Here is a 23,646-nt window from a genome sequence, read left to right as displayed (position 1 = left end):
GGATACACTGACTATAACAAGCTAGAACTGACTCCAACATTATGCTTCTACAGCTAACTTTGGTTGTCTTACTTTGAATTTATGATTCCCGGGGTTGTGGAGAGGCACTGCGGTTGCGTCGCGTGCGCCACAGATATCTCAGAACTATTTGAGATTTGTACCTGTCCAGCAACTCATTGTTTTCAAGAGATCCGCAAAATCCCCGAAAATAAAGTTTGGCATGGTGCTAACAGATTACTGTGACCTGTACGTTTGCGTTCAAAACTGGAGCGATTGTAAACATTTCCGGCGTCTTCTGTAGTTACAGTAACTCTGCTGTGGGGTACTTTGCTATATACTTTGCTAAGTCGGAAGTCAGAAGCAAAAAAAGTAGGAATTCCGTTTCCGACTTTTACTATCAACAAAAGTTTACGAGGTATGCAACTCAAAATAGTAAAATTCAATGAAATTTATCCGAATAAAATCAAAAATACTATTCAAAATAGTCAATATTACTTCTAATTACTCACATCATCATAACTCTTCTTCGTCATAACAATTCGAGCATTTCTGCACCCGAAACGACTGAAATCTACTTCCAGATAATCGTTGGTTTTTGGAATCTTGCAATGTCGGACGCCCTCTCGACCCTCTACTTCAATAGCACTTTTTCCAAGTTTTCTGACGAACGTATTCCGAGAGATATTACCGGATGACTTCACTTCGAACCACGGTAATTTGGTTGTTGGGAGGAGGAGAATCTGGAAAAACCGAGATATTTCAAAACCAGGACGTTTTGAAACCAGATTCCTAACGACCTTGAAGGAGAGCAGTAGTACAAGGCCTAAGGTCCACAACGAGGAGCGCGTTTCCGCGACCCTACTCACCCTTCTCCATCTCAAAAAGTCGGAAATCTGGAATGGATTGTTCGGATTCTTGAAATGCAACGAGACCGCCTTGAAATCCCCAAATCGTTCAATCGGAAAATCCTCCGACTTCAATCTCTCTGTTTTCAACTCAATTAAATCCGCCTGTTTGCATTGATCCAACTCGCTAATTGCCGTGAATCTCGCCACTTGCTCCTCACCATTTGTATGTCCATCACGTATACATCCATTCATATCCAGCGTGATGACACTGAGTGGCTCAGGTTTCAATTTGGGAAGAATTGCCATCTCTCCCATTTCAGAATGTGTCACAATTTCGACTGCTTTCGTATGGATTTGATTGAAGTTTTTAGAGAGGAACAGTGCTTCAACACCTCGGTTCACAAATTGTCGGTTTGAAATTCGAAAGTCGACCAACAACTTCTCCAACTTCGTCTTCGGATGCTCGGCTATCCGTAACATATCCCGAACCGCCAACTCCACATGACTACAGTCTTGTACATTCTTCGCTCGTCTCCCTTCACTCGACACCACTCTACACATAGATGCCATTCCGAATCCATCTTGGCCATCTCTGTATTGTATATGATAGTTGTCTAGCCAGAGGGTGGAGGAGTCCTTATCGATTATAAGGGAGATGTAGGAGAATCCGGGGTTCCAGGTGCCAATGAAGTGACGGAAGAATCGATTCACTTTTTGGAGGACCATTCTGCAAAGATAAGGTGTCATAAAATGAAAGACCGTCTAACCATACTTGTCAACCTCACCGGGGCGTAACTCGCTTTTCAAATTGAGTTTTATGAGCTGAAAAGTATACCAAAATGTAGATTTTGGCAAGTTCTCTGTTTTTGATATAATATGAACCGGATGGCTATTTGTTGGAGGAACTAGAATGGCTTTTTTGTCCGTTTTCAGGTTTTTGGCACTTTATCCCGTCCCGACTTCCCATCTGCCTCGTATTATGTCACAGACATAGAACTTGCCGAGATCTACATTTTAGTTTATTTTTCACCTCATAAAACTCTGTTCGAAACGAGTTACGGGCCAAAATTGACTCCTCCTACTCTGGCAACTTGCCGCACACTCTGACGAAAAGTGCGGCACGGTTTAGATAATTCGATTTTTTCATAAAAAAAACCCGTCGTTTTTTGTTTTTTTTTTTCGGTCGAAAAGACAATTTCGCAATATTTTTTATAGAATGTCCGGCGAATTGCAAAAGTGGGAGGAGCCGAGACACGCCCCTTTCTCTGCGCCGCAAAATGACTCCGGGAATTCTCAAATTTAGACGTTTAAGAACCGATACGTTTGGTGTCAAAATGTCAAGGTTGCCAAATGTCTCGGTTCCCAAACATCCCCAAGATACAGTACCCTACAGTACCTACCTATCCATTAGATCCAACTCCTTCGCAATCTTATCCAGAATCTCCATCGGCAACTGCATCAATGTTCGATGTTTAGGGTCCTCCTCACTAAAAATTCAAATTTTCAATTGTGTATTCTCCTCCCAATCAACCCACCTCCTATCACAAGCCATTGCAAACTCCCCACTCGAGAATCTCATGAACCAAAACTCGAATTCCTGATAAGTGATGTAATCGGAGGAGCCAAACATTCGGCACGTGTTCATGTAGGCTTCATGAGGCGGCACACCTCTGACGGCCTCGAAAAATATGAAAATTTTGGCGGTGTTGCGGTTCTTGCGAAGAAATTGATGTGCTCTTTGAGCCACTTGTCGATTCATTATATGATGAGGTGGGACCTGGAAATGACTGGAGGTTGGGACGGGCATAAAGAGAAAATGGAAAGAGAAATGATCGATCGAAAATGAGAGGAAATGAAGAAAATGAAGGTCAAAAAGGTTTGACCTAAACTGCTAACCCGAATAGTTGCAGGTCTAGAAATGCAAATTAGAGACCTCAATGAGTGTTTTTTGTATTTGATCTACCACTTGAGTGGGTATGTCATATCCGGTAAGTATAAAAAAGACCAAATAAAAAAAATTATTATTCAAAAATCGGAAGTCGGAATTCCATTTAATTCTGGTCTGGGCCAGAGCTGTGCGGGAGTAATTTTTCAAAACGGAAGTCGGAAGTGTAACGTTTTGCTATGAAGGCGGAAGTCGGAAGAAAATTTTCAAAAAATTGAGTTATAGACAAATATTTATTCTTAAATCGAAAAAATTCAGGTGATCAGTACGACGAGTAGTAGGAAACGACGAAGAGCAAAAATCCGATGCGGAAACAAGTAGAAGACGATCCAGAGGTCACATCGGTCGCATCGGTCACATCAATTCCAGGAGGTTTAGTGCTGAAAATATTAGGAAATTTACAAGGTTCAATCAATTCGAATTGTTATCCAGTGCTTACAATGGTTTCTCCGTAGTGAACGAACCAATCAGTGCACACAATCCATCATGATTTGCGTAACCATCGGCACATTTTGTACCGGGAACTCCTTTGTAACTTTGGACATAAGTATGGTGCATACCACCCGCGGGATCTTTTATGAGATACCTAAAAACAATAATTATTTCATATAAGAAAAAATATGAGCAATACTAACCCTGGTGTTAGGAAACAATAAATTCTATAGTTGTTTGTTGTCAATCCCACGCAACCAATTTTTCTATGAATTGGAGATAAAAGGCTTTCAATGTTGTTCATCGACGACGGATCAACATAATCCCAACTTGCCAACTCCTTGGCGGATACTTGAATTAACTTGTCAAAAGTATCTGCTAAAAACCAGCTTCCACTTTTGCTGTTAAAGATAACATCGCTTATTGCCAACTCCTCGCTAATCTTTTTAACGATTTCCGGATCCCACGCCTGAAATTTGTGATATTTCAATGAAATAGGTAGTCATGTTCTCATGAGTTCCAACTCACCAATTCATAGCCATCAGCAAGATTCAATTCTTTGATCATTTCACGTTTTTTGTCATTGAGATTCTTCACAAAATTATCGCACTCTTCTTTCGGTAACTGCGTGAGCGTTCTGATTTCTTCAGAGTCATCAGCCGATACGACGAGAAAAGCGATTCCCAGTAAACTCGCACAGAGCAAGATAGATTTGGTTGTCATCTTGAGTGGAGGAGAGTGGAATCGGTTTGAATTGATTTTGTTGTGGCCGTGTGTCCCTTATAAGGGGTTCTTATCAAGATGACCTTTCATAGAAAAAATGGGAACAAAAAATTGGAAAGTTTACGTGCACGTTTTTATAGTAAACATTTTGAACTGATCAGTTTTTGTAGTGTCACGGTTTTAATTACATTTTACCAGCTTAGGCTGACGCGCCTTCGGCGCGTTTTCTCCCGGCTACACCACTCGAGTTTACTGAAAAAACTTTTGAAAAAGCGTTTTATATATTTATATTTCATGTATGTCTTGTAATCCAATAAAACAATTGGAATATGTTTTTCAAAAATTCTAGTATGACGCCACTCAGATACAGTACCGCGTCCTATTTGACCTGTTTCAGTTGAAAATGACAAACTTTGAGAGGGTGTTACGGTATCACTGATTGTCCCACAATGTAAATTATGTATTAACCATACGATTACGAAAATGAAGCTCTACTTTTGTTCTGTATGGTTTATACTTAATTTACTTAGTCGGGCAATCAGTGATACCGGTCACCCTCTCCAAGTTTATCATTTTCAACTGAAACAGGCCAAATTGTATATCTTACTGCACGGTACTGTACCTATTTTCAATTTTTATTGGGTATGTAAACCAAACTCCCATATTTACAGTTGACAACATGTTTGTACTGACGACAGCTCAATTCGACACACGGAAGTCGGAATTGCGGAATTTTTCAAGGTCCACTGGTGCCATATAATAGATTTTAATGATCAAGGAGTAGTTATACCTTCAATACAACTAATTAACTTTGTCTTACTGCCGTCAGTTTCAGCTATGTACCCTGTGAAAATTGGAAATGACAAACTTTTACAAACCATTTCTTTAGATATTCATGTAATAATACTTTCATTTATATTTTCAAGTTCCAATAAACATAATTTCAAAATAATCAATCTTCATTCTCAGTATCATCACCTCCTGTAACCGCTGTTGCCTCTTCTTCCTCATTCTCTCTTTCCGATTCACTCTCCGATTCATTTTCAACCTCCGATTCCTCCTCCTCTTCTCCAATCTCCTGCATCCTATCTCCATCTCTCGCTGTTCTTCTGAGAATACAAACGGAAAGCTTCGAAACGAATAAATCAACACTGAACTCGTAATAATCTCCAGAATTCGGGATTGAAATATAGCGGATACTTTTATCATTTCCACTATCCCTTTGTTTTAGTCCCAGTTTTCTGAATATTTCTTCTGGATTCATATGGAACTGTGTAGAGAGCTGGAATTTCTGGAGAACAGTCGATGTGAAAAGGGGCTGAAATAGACAAAGACTAGATTATATTATGTGGAAGACTACAAACTACAAACCTTCAAAATCTCCACAACAGTGTTTGCATCACATTCTTTACAGTCCAGTTTCAGATTAAACCACTCACAGTCGAGTAGACTTCTAATCGGAAACCCAACTGGCTTCATTGTACTAATATTTCTATACTTTGCCATTTTCCATTGATCCATCGCCACCAATTTATTCATTCTCTCAATTCTTTTATCCACTGACAATTCAACATGATGATCTAACATCTCTATAGAAAGACATTCAAGTGTTCCTGGCTTCAAATACGGTAACACCATCATCTCCTCCTTTGAATACTGCGTTAAAATTGTAAAGTTTTTGACACGAAGTCGATGTGTTAGCCCATTCAACATTTCTTCCAACTCGTCAAATCGATTCGAATCGTTTTTAATCTTTAGATCCTCCAACTCGACTTTTGTATTCTTCAAAATCACCATCAAAGTACTCATCGCCAAGTCCACTGGATTCGCATTCCTCATGGTTTTCTCTACGAATCTATTAGATATTTCACAGGATCTCTCTTCAATCTTTGTATTCGAACAAGTTGCTCCACGGAATTGGAAATATTGTCTCTCATTGGAGTCGTATAGATTCAGAGTAGCTTTATCTTTACGAAACAGTACCATGATGTCGTTGAAGTTTAATTTACAGGTGTCAACAATTGACAGGATGTCACGGGATGTCTTTCGGAAGACAAGTCGCTCCATCGCAGTCAGACTATTGATTATTTTCAGCATGATGTCGGAAGGCATGTTTAAAAGTCCACGGGTAGCTGGTTCAAGACTGAAATTTCTGAAATTTTAAAGAAAAAAGACGCACACTTACCTCCTATCATAATCCAAATCAATTTCTCCTCTTACGAAACGCATGTACCAGAATTCAAACTCCACATAATCAATATTTCCAACTCTCTTACACAAATTCTTATATGCTTCACAGACTGGGATGTTGCCAAGGACTTCGTAATAAATACAGACTCGAATGTATTTTGGGTCGTTGAGGATGAGGGAAACCATGGAGAAAAAGTGGGGAACGAAATCGATCAGAATGACTGGCCTACACAGTAGAATAGAGGTAAACGCGTTTGTTGCAAGACCAACAGTCCTTATAATAATCTGTTCCTGAATAATTCAGAGGGTTCCCTGGGAATGTTTGTGAAATGCCTTGCTTCAGCGGTATCATTTATTTATTTGAGAAACATTAGAAACAATTTAGGACTCACGCAGAAGGGCGAGCAGCTGATGAAGGGGTGAAAAATAAGAAAAAGCACAGAAAGGAGGGCATATATAGGGGTGTCAGGGAGCTAGAGGAAAGGGGTGTGTCCGTGGGTGTGAGGCAAGAGTCAGGAAATTGTTATTCTCATATTCACGAGAGGCAGCTCTGATCCAGTCAAGTGGAAGGGTGATATCAGATTGTTATTTGAACCATGAAAGGTTATAATTAGAATTTAGAAGTTATGAGTGAGGAATTTACGACAATTTGTTCGCGTGAGTTGGCATTCTTGAATTTCGGTCACGTCCCCCTATAGCCTAAGATCTTCCATGTACATATATTCAGGTGATCGAAGAGGTATTTGATGATTTAAAATTTATAATAATGCAAATTTCAGACTTGTAAATAATGAAAAATAGAATTAACGGAGACGAATTACGCAAAAAGTGATAAAGAAACTCTGAAAAAATATATAACATCATTGTCGCTCGAGGTGAACCATCTTGCCGCTCAAATCCAATTTCCAAAACTTATCAGAATTCGCGATTGGAATTTTGAAGATGCAAGATCCGAGTCTTGTTTCCACACCATTCCACAATGGTCTGCCTCCATCTCTGATAGCTTTCAGCAATTCTTCAGAATCTTTTTTCTCAACTAAAAATGATTCCAAAACTGTCGAAGTTTGAAGGACCTGGAATAAGACTTTAAAAGATTCTAAATGAAATAGAAATTATGAAACATACCCCAATAAATTTGATAGTGGTTTCAGCTCTAATAAAACTACGGTAGTCGGAAAGTGTCAATCCATGGCAATTGAGAAAGCAATCAATCGGAAAGTTTTCTCCATATTTCCCATGGATTTTAAGCATTTCGGCTTCTCGGCATTGAGTTATTTGGCCCAATCGACCCATTTTTTCTCTCATTGGTTCATCGCTCTCCCACATGTAAATCGTTATTTTTTTAAGAGTCCGAGACTTCAGAAATGGAAGAATCATAGTCTCTTCCATCCTTTTCCAAGTGCGAAACGTTAGTTTTTCCACGTGTAATTGATGATTCAATGACTCGAAAACTTGTTGAAAACGGGGCATTCTATCGAAATCAACATGGATGTCTAGGGATTTCAATCGAAGGTTTGGGTTACGGAATGGAATTGAGAGATCACGGATAGCTAGCTCAACTTGATCCACATTCTTTACGACCGCAGGTCTATGGAGTGGCTGACGGAAAAGTCGATAGACCGAGCAGTCAGTGTTCCCTTGATATCTCACTACTTCCTCTTCGTACTTTATTTCGACGGGACCATAAGCAGAGTTATAACGAATTCCGTCGATTTTGTTGTACATCGTATCAATGCATGTTTGCAGTCTTGTACACACCTTTCTCACGATAAGCCTCTCGATTGGACTCGCTTTCTCGAAGATTGACCAGAGCATCTCCATAGGCAATTCCAGCAACGCAGGCTGTCTTGGAGTCACACTGAAAACGTTTATGTGAGAAACATTTTAATAAAATCACTTACCTCTTATCATAATTCACATCTAGTTCTCCATGAAGAGCTCGATAATACCAAAACTCATAATCCACATAGTTCATTACATCCTCTCCAAATCTTTTACAAAAGTTATTGTATGCTTCGAACACTGGCACCTTGCCAAGCACCTCATAAACTATGAACCGCCGGAGAGCAATTGGATTTCTGGCGAGAATTTCAGCCATTGGGTACAGAACGTTAGGGTGGAGGAGACAACAGAAACAGGGGGAATATCGATTTGTGCTACACACCAGAAGATGATGTAAAGTAAGGGGTGTGCTGTTGGAGGTCCAGAACATTCTAGGGTAAGATTGGTTACTGGGAAGTAGAAAAAGAACAAATAGACTGCTGGGAATATATGTATGTACACATTACCTAACAGTTGACGCCTTGTTCCTCCAACTCCTCTACTCTCCACCCTCTTCTTGTGTGTAGTACAAATCGATATTCTCTCCGTTTCTGTCTGCTCCTTGAGCAGTACTTCCAGTACTTGTAGTACTCAATGGCAGAGACACTTGCCAGAAACCCGATTGCTCTTCGTCGATTCATAACTTACGAGGCACTTGGCAAGGTGCCAGTGTTCGAAGCTTATAAAAACTTGTGTAAAAGATTTGGAGAAGATGTAATGAACTATGTGGATTACGAGTTTTGGTATTATCGAGCTCTTCACCGAGAACTAGATGTGAATTATGATAGGAGGTAAGTAATTCTAACAAACTGATTCTCACAAAAACGTTTTCAGTGTGGATCCAAGACAGCCTGCGTTGTTGGAACTGCCTATGGAGATGCTCTGGTCAATCTTTGCGAAAGCGAGTCCAATCGAGAGATTAATTGTGAGAAAAGTGTGTACAAGACTGCAAACATGCGTTGATACGATGTATAACAAAATCGACGAAATTCGTTTTGACTCTACTTTTGATGGTCCCGTCGAGATAAAGTACGAAAATGATGTAGTGCAATATCGAGGAGACAAGGACTGCTCGGTCTTTCGATATTCCATTCAGCCTCACCGTAACCCTGCAGTCGTAAAGAATGTGGATCGTGTTGAGCTAGCTATCCGCGATCTCTCAATTTCATTACGTAACCCAAAACTGCGGTTGAAATCCCTATACATCTATGTTAAGTCAGAGAGAATGCCCCATTTTCATCAAGCTTTCGTGTCATTAAATCATCAATTACATGTGGAAAAACTAGAATTTTATATTCGAAATGGGACGGAAGATACTATGATTCTTCCATATCTGAAGCCTGGAACTCTTAAAGAAATAGAGATTCACGTGTGGGACAGCGATGAAGAAATAAAAAAAAGAATGAGTCGATTGGGTCAAATAATTCAATGCCGAGAAGCCAAAATGCTTAAAATTTATGTGCAATATGAAGACAACTTTCCGATTGAGTGCTTTCTCAATTGTCGTGGATTGACACTTGTCAATTATGGTCGTTTTATTAATGCTGAAACCACCATCAGATATATTGGAGTATGTTTGTCATAATATCTTTTTCATTTAGCATATTTATAAGTGAAATTTCAGATCCTTCAAACTTCGACAGTTTTTGAATCATTTTCAGTTAAAAACCATGATTCTGATGAATTGATAAAAGCTATCAGAGGTGGAGGGAGACCATTGTGGAATGGTATGGAAACAAGACCCGGATCATGCATCTTCAAAATTCCAATCGCGAATTCTGATAAGTTTTGGAAATTGGATTTGAGCGGGACGATGGTTCACCTTAAGCGGCTATGATTTTATAACTTTTTAAAATGTTTACTATTTCCTTATCTTTTTTCATATTTCGCTTCCTTTAACTGGGTTTTTCATGATTTCCATGTCTGAAGTTTGCATTATCATAAATTTTAAATCATTAAAAACCCCTTTGATTACCTAAACACATAATCACGTTGAGACCCAGCTTACCTATGCAGACGCGCTCTATTGAGAAACTGCGTGTTCCTAAATTATTTCACTCGAAAATGAAGATTTTTCACAATTCCAAGTTTAGCAAGCAATTTTTACGCGGAAGAAGATAAATTTTGGCAAAAATAGCAAAATTAATATTTCAGGTGGTTGAAATATGAATATTTTCAGACAAAGCGGCAATTGCAGAGCTAGGAGAACGTAACAAAGAGGAAAAAGGTTCATTTTTTATCATATTGTTCCGTAAAAATTACTTAAACCGTAGGCAAATTAATTTTTTCAGCTTTCCCAACGATGAGACTGGACATTAACAACAAGTTCGAAGAAGGAGGGGCAGCGACAAGGAATGAGGGCGATCGAGATGTTGAGAGGGAAGGAAAGTTCAAGGATAGCGAAGAAAGAGCATGTAAGTGAGAAAGTAGCAGGAAGGCGCAGATTCTTATTGTAGAGCGGCATGGAAGAAGAAAAATAATTTTTCAGGTCTCATCAATCGCATGATAAAGAAAGCAGCGGGTTTCGAAAGCAGCGCAGAAGCAGCGGAACAACGCAGAGCGGCCGGGATTTTAAATTTTTAGTTGTATGATTGTAATAATAAAATTAATAAATTACATAATTAATTACAAAGCTATCGTTTATTTTTGAATTAACAAGCAAAGAAGAAATAAATGGGCGTTGAGCGTCCATTTTGAGGCAGCATGAAGTTAGTAGAGAATGTCGACGGGAAGCGTTGTAGAAGTGCTGAAAAGAGAGACATGCCCTACGGGAAAAGCTTGATCAAAAATGAAACAATTCAGGTGGAAAAATGACCTAAAAAATTGTAGGAGTCCGTTCCATCCATTCGAAGTGTCCGTTCCATCGTCCCCGAGGTGTCCCAAGCGTCAAGACGAAAGAGAAGAGAGGCGGAAGTTGTCGAGCCTGTAACAATCAGAAGATTATTGAAATTTATCAGAAAAATATATTGATATCAATAAATTATCTAAATTATGTCGCACGTGTTATTGATAACGGAAGACTATAACATCTGTAGAAGCTTCTTCAGAGAAATTATTATAAACCGAATTTGATCTAGAAAGTATAGTTTTTTAACAACAGAACTGAGATGGAGCAAAGTATCGGAGAAGTTATCCAGAAATTGATCAAAGAAAAAGACGATGCAGAACGTCATCTGTCTGAAGCCAAAATGATATATCAGAACAATATCAATTTGGTGGTACAAGAAAGAGAAGAGTATAGGATGAAGCTGAGGGTAATTTGAAGATAGAAAATTGAAGGGAAAATAAGGTGAATCATTCAGATCGCTCAATCCGAGAAGGTTATAAGCGATGAGAAGATATCCAATCTTCAGAAGTTGTACAAATTAAGTGAGAAAGAGGTTGAGAGATTGAAAAAGGAAGTAGTTCAGCATCGGATGCATCTGAAGAATTACAAAGAAAAGGTTGAAAAATCCGGAAAAGACAAAGAAAAGAGATACAAACCGGTTCCCGTGAAAGAATATGACTCCCTTCGAAATGCGACAGTAATGTCGGACAGGGTTGGAAAGGGAATTACAGCTCTGGGAACGATCGCAGGTGCTCACTGACACAAAACCGGTTTAGTTACAGTTTTTATTTAGGTCAGACAACCTCAAAATTCTTCTACCGCCACGTCTGTGATTCCCTTGATAAGCAACAACTCCAGAAATTCAAATTCACGGCTTACGAGGGATTCCAGATGTATCATAACCTGAATTTCACCAGAAGTCAACTCTGCGGTTTGAAGAAGTGGCTGAAGAATTTCAATATGTATGACCCTTTCCCCTCATTGAGAAGCATTAAAGAAGTTGAGGAAAGAGTAGGATCCAAAGAGCTTTTCACTGTCAAACAAAAGGAATTGTCAAATGGGAACGGAGTTGTGAAAAAAGTGACATATGCCTATTTAAACAATGTGCAGCAGGCTGTGAACGACAGAGTTCAACAAATGTTCGATAGTGAGAAGTTGGAATTTGACGAAAGCACAAAAGACGGGATATGGGTTGCAATTCTGGGTAACTGAAAACTTACGTATTTGTTCTATAACTAGTTTTTAGGAGACAAAGGAGGTGATGAAGTTAAATTGTGTATTGCCATCGGCAACACTTCCACCCCTAACAGTGCAAACAATCTCCTTCCTATTGGAATCTATAATGATGAGGAAACAGCCGAGAAAGTACTGGAATATTTGGGGTCAGCAATTGAAGAACTGAATCAATTGGTTGATGTTGAGGTGAAAATTGGTGACGAAATCGTCAGAATTCCAGTTCAGCAATTTCTGGTGGGGGACATGAAGTTTATATATGAAATGATAGGACATCAAGGTGCATCTGCTACGTGCAGTTGCATGTACTGCTACAGTCCGGGGCGACAAAAAATCAGTAACTATAAGCGAGGAGAAAATTGCAGACCTCGCACAGAAATTGGTTACGCCCTGGACAGTTTAAAAAGCGGCACATCAAGAAAAAGTGTAAAAGAATGCTCCTCGTTCATATTTAAACGAGTCCCCCTAGAAAGAATTGTACCCTCCAGTCTCCATATTGTTATGGGCCTAGCTCAAACATATGGATTCAACATCATTAAGCAACTGGCCGACGACCAAGATGCTGCTGAGTCCACCCCTCTACCCAAATCTTCTATGAAGCTCAAAAAAGAAGGGAAAGCAGAAGTAGAAGGAGCAGAGAAACGAGTCATAGAGTGTGATACACATCTCAACTCAATGGAATGTGTTCACAAATCTTATGAAAACATTCTTCTTAATAAAATCGATGATTCGGGATTGGATGATGGAGAGTGTGCTTCCAAATTATGTGTATACAAAGACTCTGCTATGGATTGTGCTACTTTTTTCAATGCCAATACAGTTAAATGTAATGGTTGCCAAAAAACTCACCATTATGTTTGCGCCGGCGCGTGGACAATAGACGAAGTCGAGGAAATTCAGCGACCGGGGTCCTTCGTCCAATGCTTCGACTGTGTTGGCCTCACTCCACCGAAGATCCTCGAGTCGTCCGAGAAACTTGTAGACATGCTGAAATTAGAAAGAATTAGACTTTTCGAGCAATCGGAGCAAGTTCGCAATAAGTACGAAAAGAGGCTAGAAGTGTGGAAAGGAAACGGAGATACCCGCAAAAGATTGGAAAAAATCTGGACAAGTCTTGGTGCTGATATTTCAGCACACAAACAAGATTTTTCCGGAAACCATACTCTGAAACTTCTTGACGAGGCAGCAGTTGAAGAGTATTGCTCTATATTAGAACAAACTCCCCAACTCTCTCACATCAAAGGTTTTCTAATAAACCTGGGAAAGTTCCAAAAGCTGTGCGTGTCCCGTGAAATGAGCGATGATGAAATTGAGTCTATGGAGATTGCTATTGTAAGGAATAACTTAATCGCATTTCCCTAATTCTTAACTTTCAGGACAACATCTGGACTCATCTCCAACAGTTCGCCGGTCACCTCAATGTCACTCCAAAATTGCACGTACTCCTCGAACACACTGCTGATTTCGTCAAAACCCACAAGACTTTAGCACGAATCAGCGAACAGTGCATTGAGGGGATACACGCAATTGTGAATCGGTTGAAGCAGCGCTTTAGAACTGATCGAGACGAGTCGAGACGTGTAAACTTCGTTTTTCGCTCTCTTCTTTTCAACTGCCATGTTTTTTCCACATGCTGACCAACCTCTTTTGCTCGTTTCCCTTTCTTCTTCTTTCTTCCCTCCATTGGCCCTTATCCATTGCAATTTCTTTGTCTCGTCCCATTTCCCGTTGTTCCTCTTTTTCGGTCTGAAATAAATTCTTATTTGCCTACGGGAATGTGACTTTTTAGAACAATATTCAGGAAAAAATAACCTTTACAGCTCGTTCATCAATTGACTTGTAAATATCGTTGATATCCGTCGTTATAATACTTTTCTGAAAACAATCAATTAAATTTTAGCAATAATAACATTAATCTTAGCATATATAATTTTTATTTTACGAAAAAACAACGAAATTTCATCAAAATACTTGCAATAATCGAGAAATAAAACGAGAAAAATTGAACAAACGGAAAATAAAATATTCTAATGTTCACCGCTACGACAAGCTGTAAGTCTAATGTTCACCGCTACGACAATGTGTACCCCCCTTAGCAATAGAGCGCGTCTGCATAGGTAAGCTTGGTCTCAACGTGCATAATTTCAGCACCCGTCCAGCACATTTTATTCTTAATTTCCTACTGTAGTCGCGAAAGTACGCAGAATGGGTGTATTGCGTACAATGTGCGTCATTTGACGCGCAGACGAATTCAAATTATTTTAGTGATTTCTGTCCCTTAAAAACTCGGATTTTGAGTTGTTTTCAAAGTTTTTTTCTAGTTTTTCTTCTTTCAACACGTATTTTTAATTGAATTTTTGCAAATTTACAGCTATTTTTCACAATTTCCACCAAAAAAACCTTTGATTTGGTGTAAGTGCAACTTCTGTGTATTTTTCGCTCTTTTTTTTGGTTTTTCACAGCAAATAAACCGAATTTTTCAGAAAATGACCAACATTCCCAACGTACCAGCGGGTGATGTTCTTACACTCATTGTCTATAATGTTTCTCGATGGAAAACTGTCGAAAAATCATTCAATGATTATAAAAAGTTGTGTGAAGTGATGGGAAAAGGAGCAATTTCTTATCAAGACTACGAATATTGGTTCAATTATTGTACCAAAGAAATTAATCAGAAAAATAGGTAAAATATCGATTTTTGAGAGTAAATTAACAAAAATTGAAGAGTTTTCAGTGATAATTCTGAAGTGGTTGGGACTTCTGCTGATGTTATAAATAATGAAAATTTTTACTCAAATCGCCCGATTTTACATTTGGAATGGGAGAAGGAATATAATTCTCAAAAATGGATTTTCAAATATTTTAGAGAGTTCTATGGCTCGGAGTTGAACAGAAGGTATCAGCACGGCACCCTTCTTACAACCGCGCTCTACCGAAATCGAGGAAAATTATGTGCGAGATTGAGAGACTCAGAGAAAAAGAGACATTTTTGAACGGCATTTCGGTGGAGCGCAGTTGTAAAAACTGTGCCGAACTAATAAATCGATTTTTTTTCTTCAAATTTTTCAATTTTGAGTTTCCAGACACTTCCTCTCACCAGATATTCGAACCTGCGTTCTTTCTGATGTAATCGATGGAAAATCTGTAGAAAATTCGTATAATGAGTTAATTGAGATATTTTCTATTGATGAAAAAGAGCATGGATGTTGGTATGAACGATTTATTGATAAAAGGTGAGATTTTATTGATTTTTTATTAGAAATTATTCAGTTCTTTTTTTCAGATTTTCATTCCCTACATTCACCGATTTGCCGATCGATGTGATATCGAAAATAGTGGAGAAATGTGATTTGAAGACGAAGTAAGGCGGATTATTTTGCAGAAAAATTGAAGAAAAAAACAATTTTTCATACTTATCAAACCAGGATAATTGGCTCCAAATATTCAATTTTTTTGAATTTTTTTTGCGAAAAAGTCAAATTGTCGACTATCATTCAGAATTAGAAGAAATTTTGCAAAATCATCAAAAATGTTGACATTTTCTATTCTAAAAATTGCCTTTTTTCGAAATTTTTTCTGCGAAAAAGTCAAATTTTCGACTATGTTTTAAATACCGATAAAACTCAAGCTTTCATAGGATTTTTGACCTTTTTTGATAAAAATTTAGTCGAAAATTCGACTCTTTTGCAAAAAAATTTCGAAAAAAATTAAATTTTCAAATTTTTGTATTGACACCCAGGCTGTCAAATTTCTTTCAACTTTTAATCAAAAATATGAAAAATTGTTGATGATTTTTCGGAATTTCTTCTAATTCTGAATGACAGTCGGATATTTGACTTTTTCGCGAAAAACATACAAAAAATTTTTAAAAATTCGAATTTTGGCGCCAAGTTCCCTTCAAATCTCCGTGTTTTTGCAGTCTGATCCTCCGAAAAGTATCCCGTGATCTACGAAGTGTCGTCGACCGTTCAAAACCTGCATACACTGACATCCAAGTCACTTGCAGTGCCAACTACATCATTCTCGATTACAATTTTCGAATTCTAGTCTATTCGAATCATTCCGTCTTAAATTATCTTCATTTTCCAATCTTGATATATCCATATGAGGAGTACGCGCGGACTGGTCACAGCGATTTGAAATTCGCATTGGGAAATTCGAAATTGAAATTGAATTCTCTACGAATCAGCGCATCTTCAGATGCCAATCATCGATTTCACTACGGATTTCCAAGATTCAGTCAAGAACTTATGGAAAATCAGGTGGATTTATTCATTGCTCTTCGTTCTCTAGGTCACAAAATCCACGTGGAGAACTGCTCGATTTATGTGGATTATGAGATAGATGCGATGCAAATTTTGGAATGTTTGAAGCCTGGAGCACTCAAGTATTTGTCACTGGAAGAGGATAGACGAATTGAGATTTTGGATCGAGGAGATCATCTTTGGATAATTAGAGACTTGGCTCAGACGGAGCAGTGGAAACAGGCGGAACAGTTGAGGATGGCCAAGAGAATTAGGCTTATGGAATCAGAGATTCAGCATTTCTTTCATTTTAAGACATTTGAGATTTCTGTTGACTCGATTTCAGTCAATGATGTGGTGGAGTTAGTTGATGTAAGTGTAAAATAATCTCTCTTACAACTACGCCCCAACGCAAACGAGGGAGTTTCGGCGAGAGACGCAGAGTTTTTCTCTACCGCCGACACAGATTTTCACAGTTTTTGACCAATTCTCGCATTTTTAATGAATTTTTTTGGAAATTGTTAACAAAATAGAAAAAATGGGTCAAAAACTGGAAATCTCTCTCGCCGATACTCTCTCGTTTGCGGTGGGGCGCAGTTGTAAGAATGGGATGGGTTGCAAAAATGATTTTTGCTTTGAAAATGTCGAAAAGCCCCGATTTTATGCAAAATTTACATTTTTGAAGGCTTTTTTAAAACTTTCAGACACTTTTTGGCCGCTAGAAACTAGAAAAACTAGCATTTTCAGCCCGAAAAACTTACGACCGAATTTTTTGAATTTGGATTCCTAGGCCATCGGAATGTTCCCCGTCTGTTTCCATAGTTGTCAAAGCCGACGCCAAAATTCTTATTTTTTCAGATTTTTTTGAATTTTTAGTCAAATTTTTGACTATAATTCAGTATGAAAAAGCTGAAAATTGGAATTTTTGCGGTTTTTGAATGATTTTGAACCGAATTTTCTACAATTTTTCCCCAAAATCCCCCTATTCCAACAATCCCGTTTCCAGGCTCTCTCCAAATCTCCAAATTTCGAATCATGCTACATTCAATCTCGTCTACCAATGGACTTCCAATTTCTCCAACTAGCTCTTCGGCCAGAAGTATACCGAAGTTATTTGCCGTCTTCAGTGAAATTCTCAATTCCTCATTCGAATATTTTTATTGAATTCTTCTTTATTGTGTCGGCTGTTAAGATTACTAATGGTTTTTAATGAAATTTTGTTTTTTTATTATAAGTTGTGTATTTTTACTTATTCCGAAAGCGTTGGAATCGCTCAATATTTGTAAAAAAAACTATTTGGAGTACGGTAAGCGACGACAAAGTCCGCAAACACCGAATGACGGGAAGCTGCAAATTTTGAATATTTTCTCGGAAATCTTTTTAAAGTCATCATTTTTCGATTGTTCCCATTAACAAAAATTATAAATTTCCACCTCTTCACTGTTAAAACTTGATTTTTAGCTTAAATTCAACACTTTATCCTGAAAATTCGATCATTTTTCAGCGCAAAATGTCGGAAACTTCATCGATTAGTATCTACGAGTCACTATTCGCTCATTCGGATGAAACTGATGCAATTCTGGTGGTGGAGGGAAAGAAAATGCATGTTAATAAAACGGTAGGCTCTATTTCAAATGGAAATTTAAAAAGTTCGATTTTCAGGTTCTCTCATTCCATTCCGACTACTTCAAAACGCTTTTCAATGGAGATTTCAAAGAAAAATCGATGACAGAAATTCCTATCAAAGATGTCAATTTCGAGGATTTCGCAGCGACTTTGAGTCTTCTTTATCCATCTCCAATCAAGCCGACAGGTATAAAATCATGATGTCAAAACTGAAAAAAGACTCATTTTTCCAGATGAAAACGTGGAGCGACTTCTAGTAATTGCTGATCGATTTCTTATTCCATCAGTCAAATATACATTGGAACAATTCGTGAAAACGTGCTTTATGGATGAAATCGACAAGATTCGAAATGCCGACAAATTCAAATTCAAGGATTCTCCAATCGATATTCGTGCACTCATTCTCTATGATAGCTCTCAATGGAAAACTGCCGAAAAATCATATGAAAATTATGAAAAGTTGTGTGAAGCAATGAGAATACCAACGTTTTCATTTGAAGACTATAAATATTGGTTCAAAAAGTATTCCAAACAAAAAGAAAGGTAAGAAAACATGTTTTGTGGATGATATTTTAGAATTCTGTAATTTCAGAGATGATCTCCCGATTCCAGACATTCGTGGATGCATTCTATCAGATGGCATCAATGGGAAACCAGCTGAAAAATCGATTGATGACTTGTTTGATGCATTCAAACATCCTAAAATTGATGAGGAAGATCATGGTTATTGGTACAAACGATTTGAAAATGGACACCTGTTCAATCCAATTACATTCTCCGATTTGCCGGAAGACGTGATAACTGAAATTGTGTAGAGATGTGATATTAAGTCATAGTAAGCAATTATAAATTGCAATTAATGATGAAGTAATTATCTTATTTTTTTCAGTCTTCAACTCCGAAAAGTGTCCCGTGGCCTCCGAAGCATTCTCGATCACTCAAAACCACCACTTACATTTATCGCAGTTCGTTTTGGAGAAAACCACGTCACCTTCGATCTAAACTGTAAAGTAACAGTCTGTTATACTGATATTAACGGCGTGAACCCTTCTTCATATTTTGGTGAACATTTCTACAAGTTTGTGGACGACGATTACGCGAAGGTGGCATTCAACTATTTGGAAGTGGTGCTGAAAAATCCGAAACTTCAATTGAACAATTTTCGGGTTGGAATTTCCAATGATACGCATAATAAAAGCAATCAAATGTTTCGTGATCTTCTCAGCTCATTGAGTCATAAAATCCACGTGGAACACATTTTCTTTGATGATCAAAAGGACGAGGATATAATTGCTGTGCTGAAATGTGTGAAACCTGGAACACTCGAACGATTGATAGTGTTCGGATGCAAAGGCGGAGAACTCTCGACTATTGATGAATTGGTCGAGATGGAACAATGGAAACAAGCTAAAATCTTTTCGAGCGATCAACTTCTACACACATCGATCGAGCACTTCTTCCATTTCAACGAGTTTCACATCAATATTGTGTCGTTGTCGACTGAAGACGTGATGAATCTGTCACACGTCAGTTGAATGAAATCTGAAATTACATAGTTGTCAAGGCCCGGCCCGAAGGCCCGGGCAAATTGGCGCGAAAGTCAAATTTTCAAATTTTTTCAAATTTTTTGAATTTTTTTGAATTTTTTTGCGAAAAAGTCACATTTTCGACTATCAGTCAGAATTAGAAGAAATTCTGAAAAATAGTCAAAAATGGTCACATTTCCGATGAAAAATTGAAAAAAATTGGAAAAAAAAATTGGAAAAAAAAGGGTCGTTTTTTGAAGCCGGGCCTTCGGGCCGGGCCGGGCCTTGAAAATTTTCTACCGGCCCGGCCCGGCCCGGCCCGGCCCGGCCCGGCCCGGCCCGGGCCTTCGGGCCTTGCCGGGCCGGCCCGGGCCTTGACAACTATGTGAAATTACTTCTAAATTATTGATTTTCAGGCTGTCTCCAATTCACCCGATTTCAAGATCTGTCAAGTAAATGTTAAAAGATACGACCAGGAAGCTGTCGAGAAAGCGCTGCGCATTGATCAGTATAATTGCTCAGAACTCTATCCAAATCTTGTCTTCTATCTTTCCCCAAATTGTATTGAAATATATTTGAATGTAACTGATGTTTGATTTAATGATATTTTGTTGCTATAAAATGTACTCGATTGTTCTTTGACATTATGTTCTCAAAGCGTTTGCTTCGCTTCTTAAAATTATTATTTCTTGTTGGCAATTACTTACTCGGCGCTGGAACCAGGGCTGTGCGAAAAACTTTATTTTTTGAAAATTTCAAAAATTCGAATATTTTTATTGAATTCTTCTTTATTGTGTCGGCTGTTAAGATTACTAATAGTTTTTAATGAAATGTTGTTGTTTTTTTAAATTAACTTGTGTATTTTCACTTATTCCGAAAGCGTTGGAATCGCTCAATACTTTTTTAAAAAAACTGTTTGGAGTACGGTAAGCGACGACAAAGTCCGCAAACACCGAATGGCGGGAAGCTGCGAATTTTGAATATTTTTCTCGGAAATCTTTTTAAAGTTATCATTTTTCGACTGTTCAGTGGGGGGCAGGGTTGGGAAACTCCGGGCTGACAAAAAATTCTTCCGGCCCGGCCCGGATTCAAAAAATGTGCACCATTTTTTCACAAATTTCTGCAAAATTTTCATTTAAAAAAGTCAAAATTCTCAAAATTTTTCGTACGCTAATGTTTTTACCGATATTCTAAAACACAGTCGAAAAATACACTTTTTTGCAAAAAAAATTCAAGATTTTTCAAAAAATTTCAAATTTCTACAGGAGCCGGGCCGACCGGGCCGAGGAAAATTTCTCAGTCGGCCCGGCCCGGAATTTCCCAACCCTGGTGGGGGGCGGGGAGTGAAATTAGTGACTCCCTCCGTGGCGGCAGCGGCCACAGCGCGGGGGAAGAGAGTGCGAGAGAGCGCGCCCCACCATTGCCGACAACGAGAGACGCAGACATTTTTCCTCCCTCCGTGGATTTTGGAGTGAAGCTCAGCTTCACTCGCGCCCATCACTGTTCGATTTTCACAGATTATCTTTTACAGAACATTTCATAAAATGAATCGACCGCCTCCGGATTCTCCAATCGATCTTCGTGCACTTATTCTCTATGACAATTATCAAATGAAATCCGCTGGAACTTCATATAAAAACTATGAAAAGCTGAGTGAAGCAATGGGAAAAGAAGCGATTTCATATGAAGAATATAAATATTGGTTCGAAAAATATTCCAAAAAAAGAGAAAGGTAAGAAAACTTGTTTTGTGGGGTGAGATATTTCACTTTTCTTTTAGAGATGATCTCCCAAAACCAGACATTCGTGGATGCATCCTTTCTGATGTCATCAATGGAAAAACTGCAGAAAAATCAATCGATAACTTGTGTAAAACATTCAAAGACCATAAAATCGATAAAGAAGATCATGACTATTGGTTCAAAAGATTTGAAAACGGTGACTTATTCAATCAAGTTACATTTTCCAATTTGCCGGAAGATTTGATCACTGAAATTGTGGAGAAATGTGATTTGGTGTCATTGTATGCAATTATAAAATCCAATTAATGGAAATAGTTATCAATTTTTTCAGTTTTCAACTCCGAAACGTGTCACATAGCCTCCGAAGCATTGTCGAACACTCGAAACCACCAATTACACATATCATAGTCGAATGTGGAGGAAACCACGTCTCTTTCAAGCTGAACAATCAAATATTAGTATATTTTACTGATCGTAAAGGCGTGGATCTTTCTAAAGTATATTTTAAACATTTGTGCAAGTATGAGAGCGATGACTACACTAAGATCGCATTCAACTATTTGGAAATGTTACTGAAAAATCCGAAACTTCAATTGAACTTTCTTCAAATTGAAATTCGCAATGATATCTCAAAGAAAAGCTTTCCAATCTTTCGTGATCTTCTCACCTCATTGAGCCATAAAATCCACGTGGAACACTTTTTCCTTTCTGTTCCAAAGTACGAAGATATCACTACTGTGGTAAAATGTATGAAACCTGGAACACTCGAACGATTGATAGTGTACGGATACAACGACGGAGAGCTGTCGAATATTGATGAATTGATTGGAACGGAACAATGGAAACAAGCTAAGTTGTTCTCGTACGAGAATCTTCTACACACATCGATCGAGCACTTCTTCCATTTCGACGAGTTTTATATCAATATTGTGTCGATGTCGATTGAAGACGTACTGAATCTGTCCCACGTCAGTTGAATGAAATCTGAAAGTACTTCTAAATTATTGATTTTCAGGCTCTTTCCAATTCGCCCAATTTTGAGAGCTGTCGAGTAAAAGTTAAAAGATACGATCAGGAAGCTGTTATGAACGCGCTTCGTCTTGATCAGGGTTGCTTCTCAGAACTCTTTCCAAATCTTTTATTCTATCTTTCCCCATATTCTATTGAAATTGCTGATATTTAAATGTAACTAATGTTTAATTTATTGATATTTTGTTGCTATAAAATGTACTCGATTGTTCTTTGACATTATGTTCTCAAAGCGTTTGCTTCGCTTCTTAAAATTATTATTTCTTGTTGGCAATTACCTACTCGGCGCCGGAACCAGGGCTGTGCGAAAAACTTTTTCGAACAATTTTCGAAAAACATATTTTTTTGAAAATTTCGTACCGAAAAAAAATTGTTTTGTATTTGTTATTGAATTCATCAATATAATGTGTTCTATCCGCTTTAAGTATATTTGTGTTTAATTGACGAAAATTTGCACTTGTTGATAGTTGGAGAATTCACAGAAAACATGGATTCAATAATTTTTCAGCGAAAAATGTCGGAAACTCCAGCAATGAGTATCTACGAGTCAACATTTGCTAAATCGGACAAAACTGATGCAATTCTGGTGGTTGAGGGAAAGAAATTGCATGTTACTTAGCAAAGCGGTTAGTTTCATTTAAAATCTAAATTTAAAAAGTTCGATTTTCAGGTTCTCTCATTCCATTCCGACTACTTCAACACTCTGTTCAATGGAGAATTCAAAGAAAAATCGATGCCAGAAATCCCAATCAGAGATGTCAAATTCGAAGATTTCGCAGCGACTTTGAGTCTTCTTTATCCATCTCCAATCAAGCCGACAGGTATAAAATCATGATGTCAAAACTGGAAAACCCCCATTTTTCCAGATGAAAACGTGGAGCGACTTCTGGAAATTGCTGATCGATTTCTTATTCCATCAGTCAAATATACATTGGAACTATACGTGAAAACAAGCAGTAAGGATAAAATGGACAAGATTCGAATCGGTGACAAATACAAACTCCAGGATCTGATGTATTATGGAATCAGGCAATTCACTTCATGTAGTCAGTTCAAAGGAATCAAAAGACACGCTGTCTACAATCTTTTATCTGATAAGGCAAAGTTAGACCTTTTGAGTTATTATTTTACTCTTGTTGGCTACGATTAACTAAAATTGTTTATGAAATTTCTTAATTTCTGTTGGTTTTCTTGTTGTATTTTGAAAAAAAAGAAAGTTTTTTGTTTGATTTTTGTTGCTTCTTTTGCGTTCTATCCGCTTCTATTACTTTCTGAGACCTGTAACGCGACTACAATCTCCTTTTTTTTTGGAAAATTCAATCATTATTTCAGAGAAAAATGTCTGAAACTCCAGTAATGAGTATTTACGAGTCGACATTTGCTAAATCGGACAAAACTGATGCAATTCTGATTGTTGAGGGAAAGAAGTTGCATGTTAATAAAGCGGTTAGTTTTGTTTCG

At 38.0% G+C, this 23,646-nt stretch overlaps 5 protein-coding genes across 5 annotated transcripts; 1 reads left to right on the top strand and 4 right to left on the bottom strand.

The window, feature by feature from the left end:
* Window positions 1-497: 497 nt before the first annotated feature.
* On the bottom strand, window positions 498-2,655 carry GCK72_021189 (uncharacterized protein; the record flags this gene model as incomplete). The annotated part of the gene is made up of 4 exons (XM_053734092.1): window positions 498-740; window positions 867-1,575; window positions 2,249-2,335; window positions 2,384-2,655. The coding sequence occupies 4 exons, from the start codon at window positions 2,653-2,655 to the stop codon at window positions 498-500; spliced, it is 1,311 nt and encodes a 436-aa protein (XP_053583005.1).
* Window positions 2,656-3,055: 400 nt separating this feature from the next.
* On the bottom strand, window positions 3,056-3,948 carry GCK72_021188 (uncharacterized protein; the record flags this gene model as incomplete). Its single annotated transcript, XM_053734091.1, has 4 exons — window positions 3,056-3,173; window positions 3,233-3,379; window positions 3,429-3,694; window positions 3,754-3,948. 4 exons carry the CDS (start codon window positions 3,946-3,948, stop codon window positions 3,056-3,058), a joined length of 726 nt encoding a protein of 241 aa, XP_053583004.1.
* Window positions 3,949-4,900: 952 nt separating this feature from the next.
* GCK72_021187 (uncharacterized protein) lies at window positions 4,901-6,324 on the bottom strand (the record flags this gene model as incomplete). Its single annotated transcript, XM_053734090.1, has 3 exons — window positions 4,901-5,266; window positions 5,320-6,091; window positions 6,134-6,324. 3 exons carry the CDS (start codon window positions 6,322-6,324, stop codon window positions 4,901-4,903), a joined length of 1,329 nt encoding a protein of 442 aa, XP_053583003.1.
* Window positions 6,325-6,998: 674 nt separating this feature from the next.
* GCK72_021186 (uncharacterized protein) lies at window positions 6,999-8,236 on the bottom strand (the record flags this gene model as incomplete). Its single annotated transcript, XM_003090912.2, has 3 exons — window positions 6,999-7,211; window positions 7,264-7,996; window positions 8,040-8,236. The coding sequence occupies 3 exons, from the start codon at window positions 8,234-8,236 to the stop codon at window positions 6,999-7,001; spliced, it is 1,143 nt and encodes a 380-aa protein (XP_003090960.2).
* Window positions 8,237-20,959: 12,723 nt separating this feature from the next.
* On the top strand, window positions 20,960-22,339 carry GCK72_021185 (uncharacterized protein; the record flags this gene model as incomplete). Its single annotated transcript, XM_053734089.1, has 4 exons — window positions 20,960-21,147; window positions 21,195-21,437; window positions 21,488-22,124; window positions 22,172-22,339. The coding sequence occupies 4 exons, from the start codon at window positions 20,960-20,962 to the stop codon at window positions 22,337-22,339; spliced, it is 1,236 nt and encodes a 411-aa protein (XP_053583002.1).
* Window positions 22,340-23,646: the final 1,307 nt, after the last annotated feature.

Source organism: Caenorhabditis remanei, chromosome V (assembly GCF_010183535.1).
Source record: "Caenorhabditis remanei strain PX506 chromosome V, whole genome shotgun sequence".
Classification (NCBI taxonomy): Eukaryota; Metazoa; Nematoda; class Chromadorea; order Rhabditida; family Rhabditidae; genus Caenorhabditis; species Caenorhabditis remanei.
This window is presented reverse-complemented; position numbering and strand designations above follow the sequence as displayed.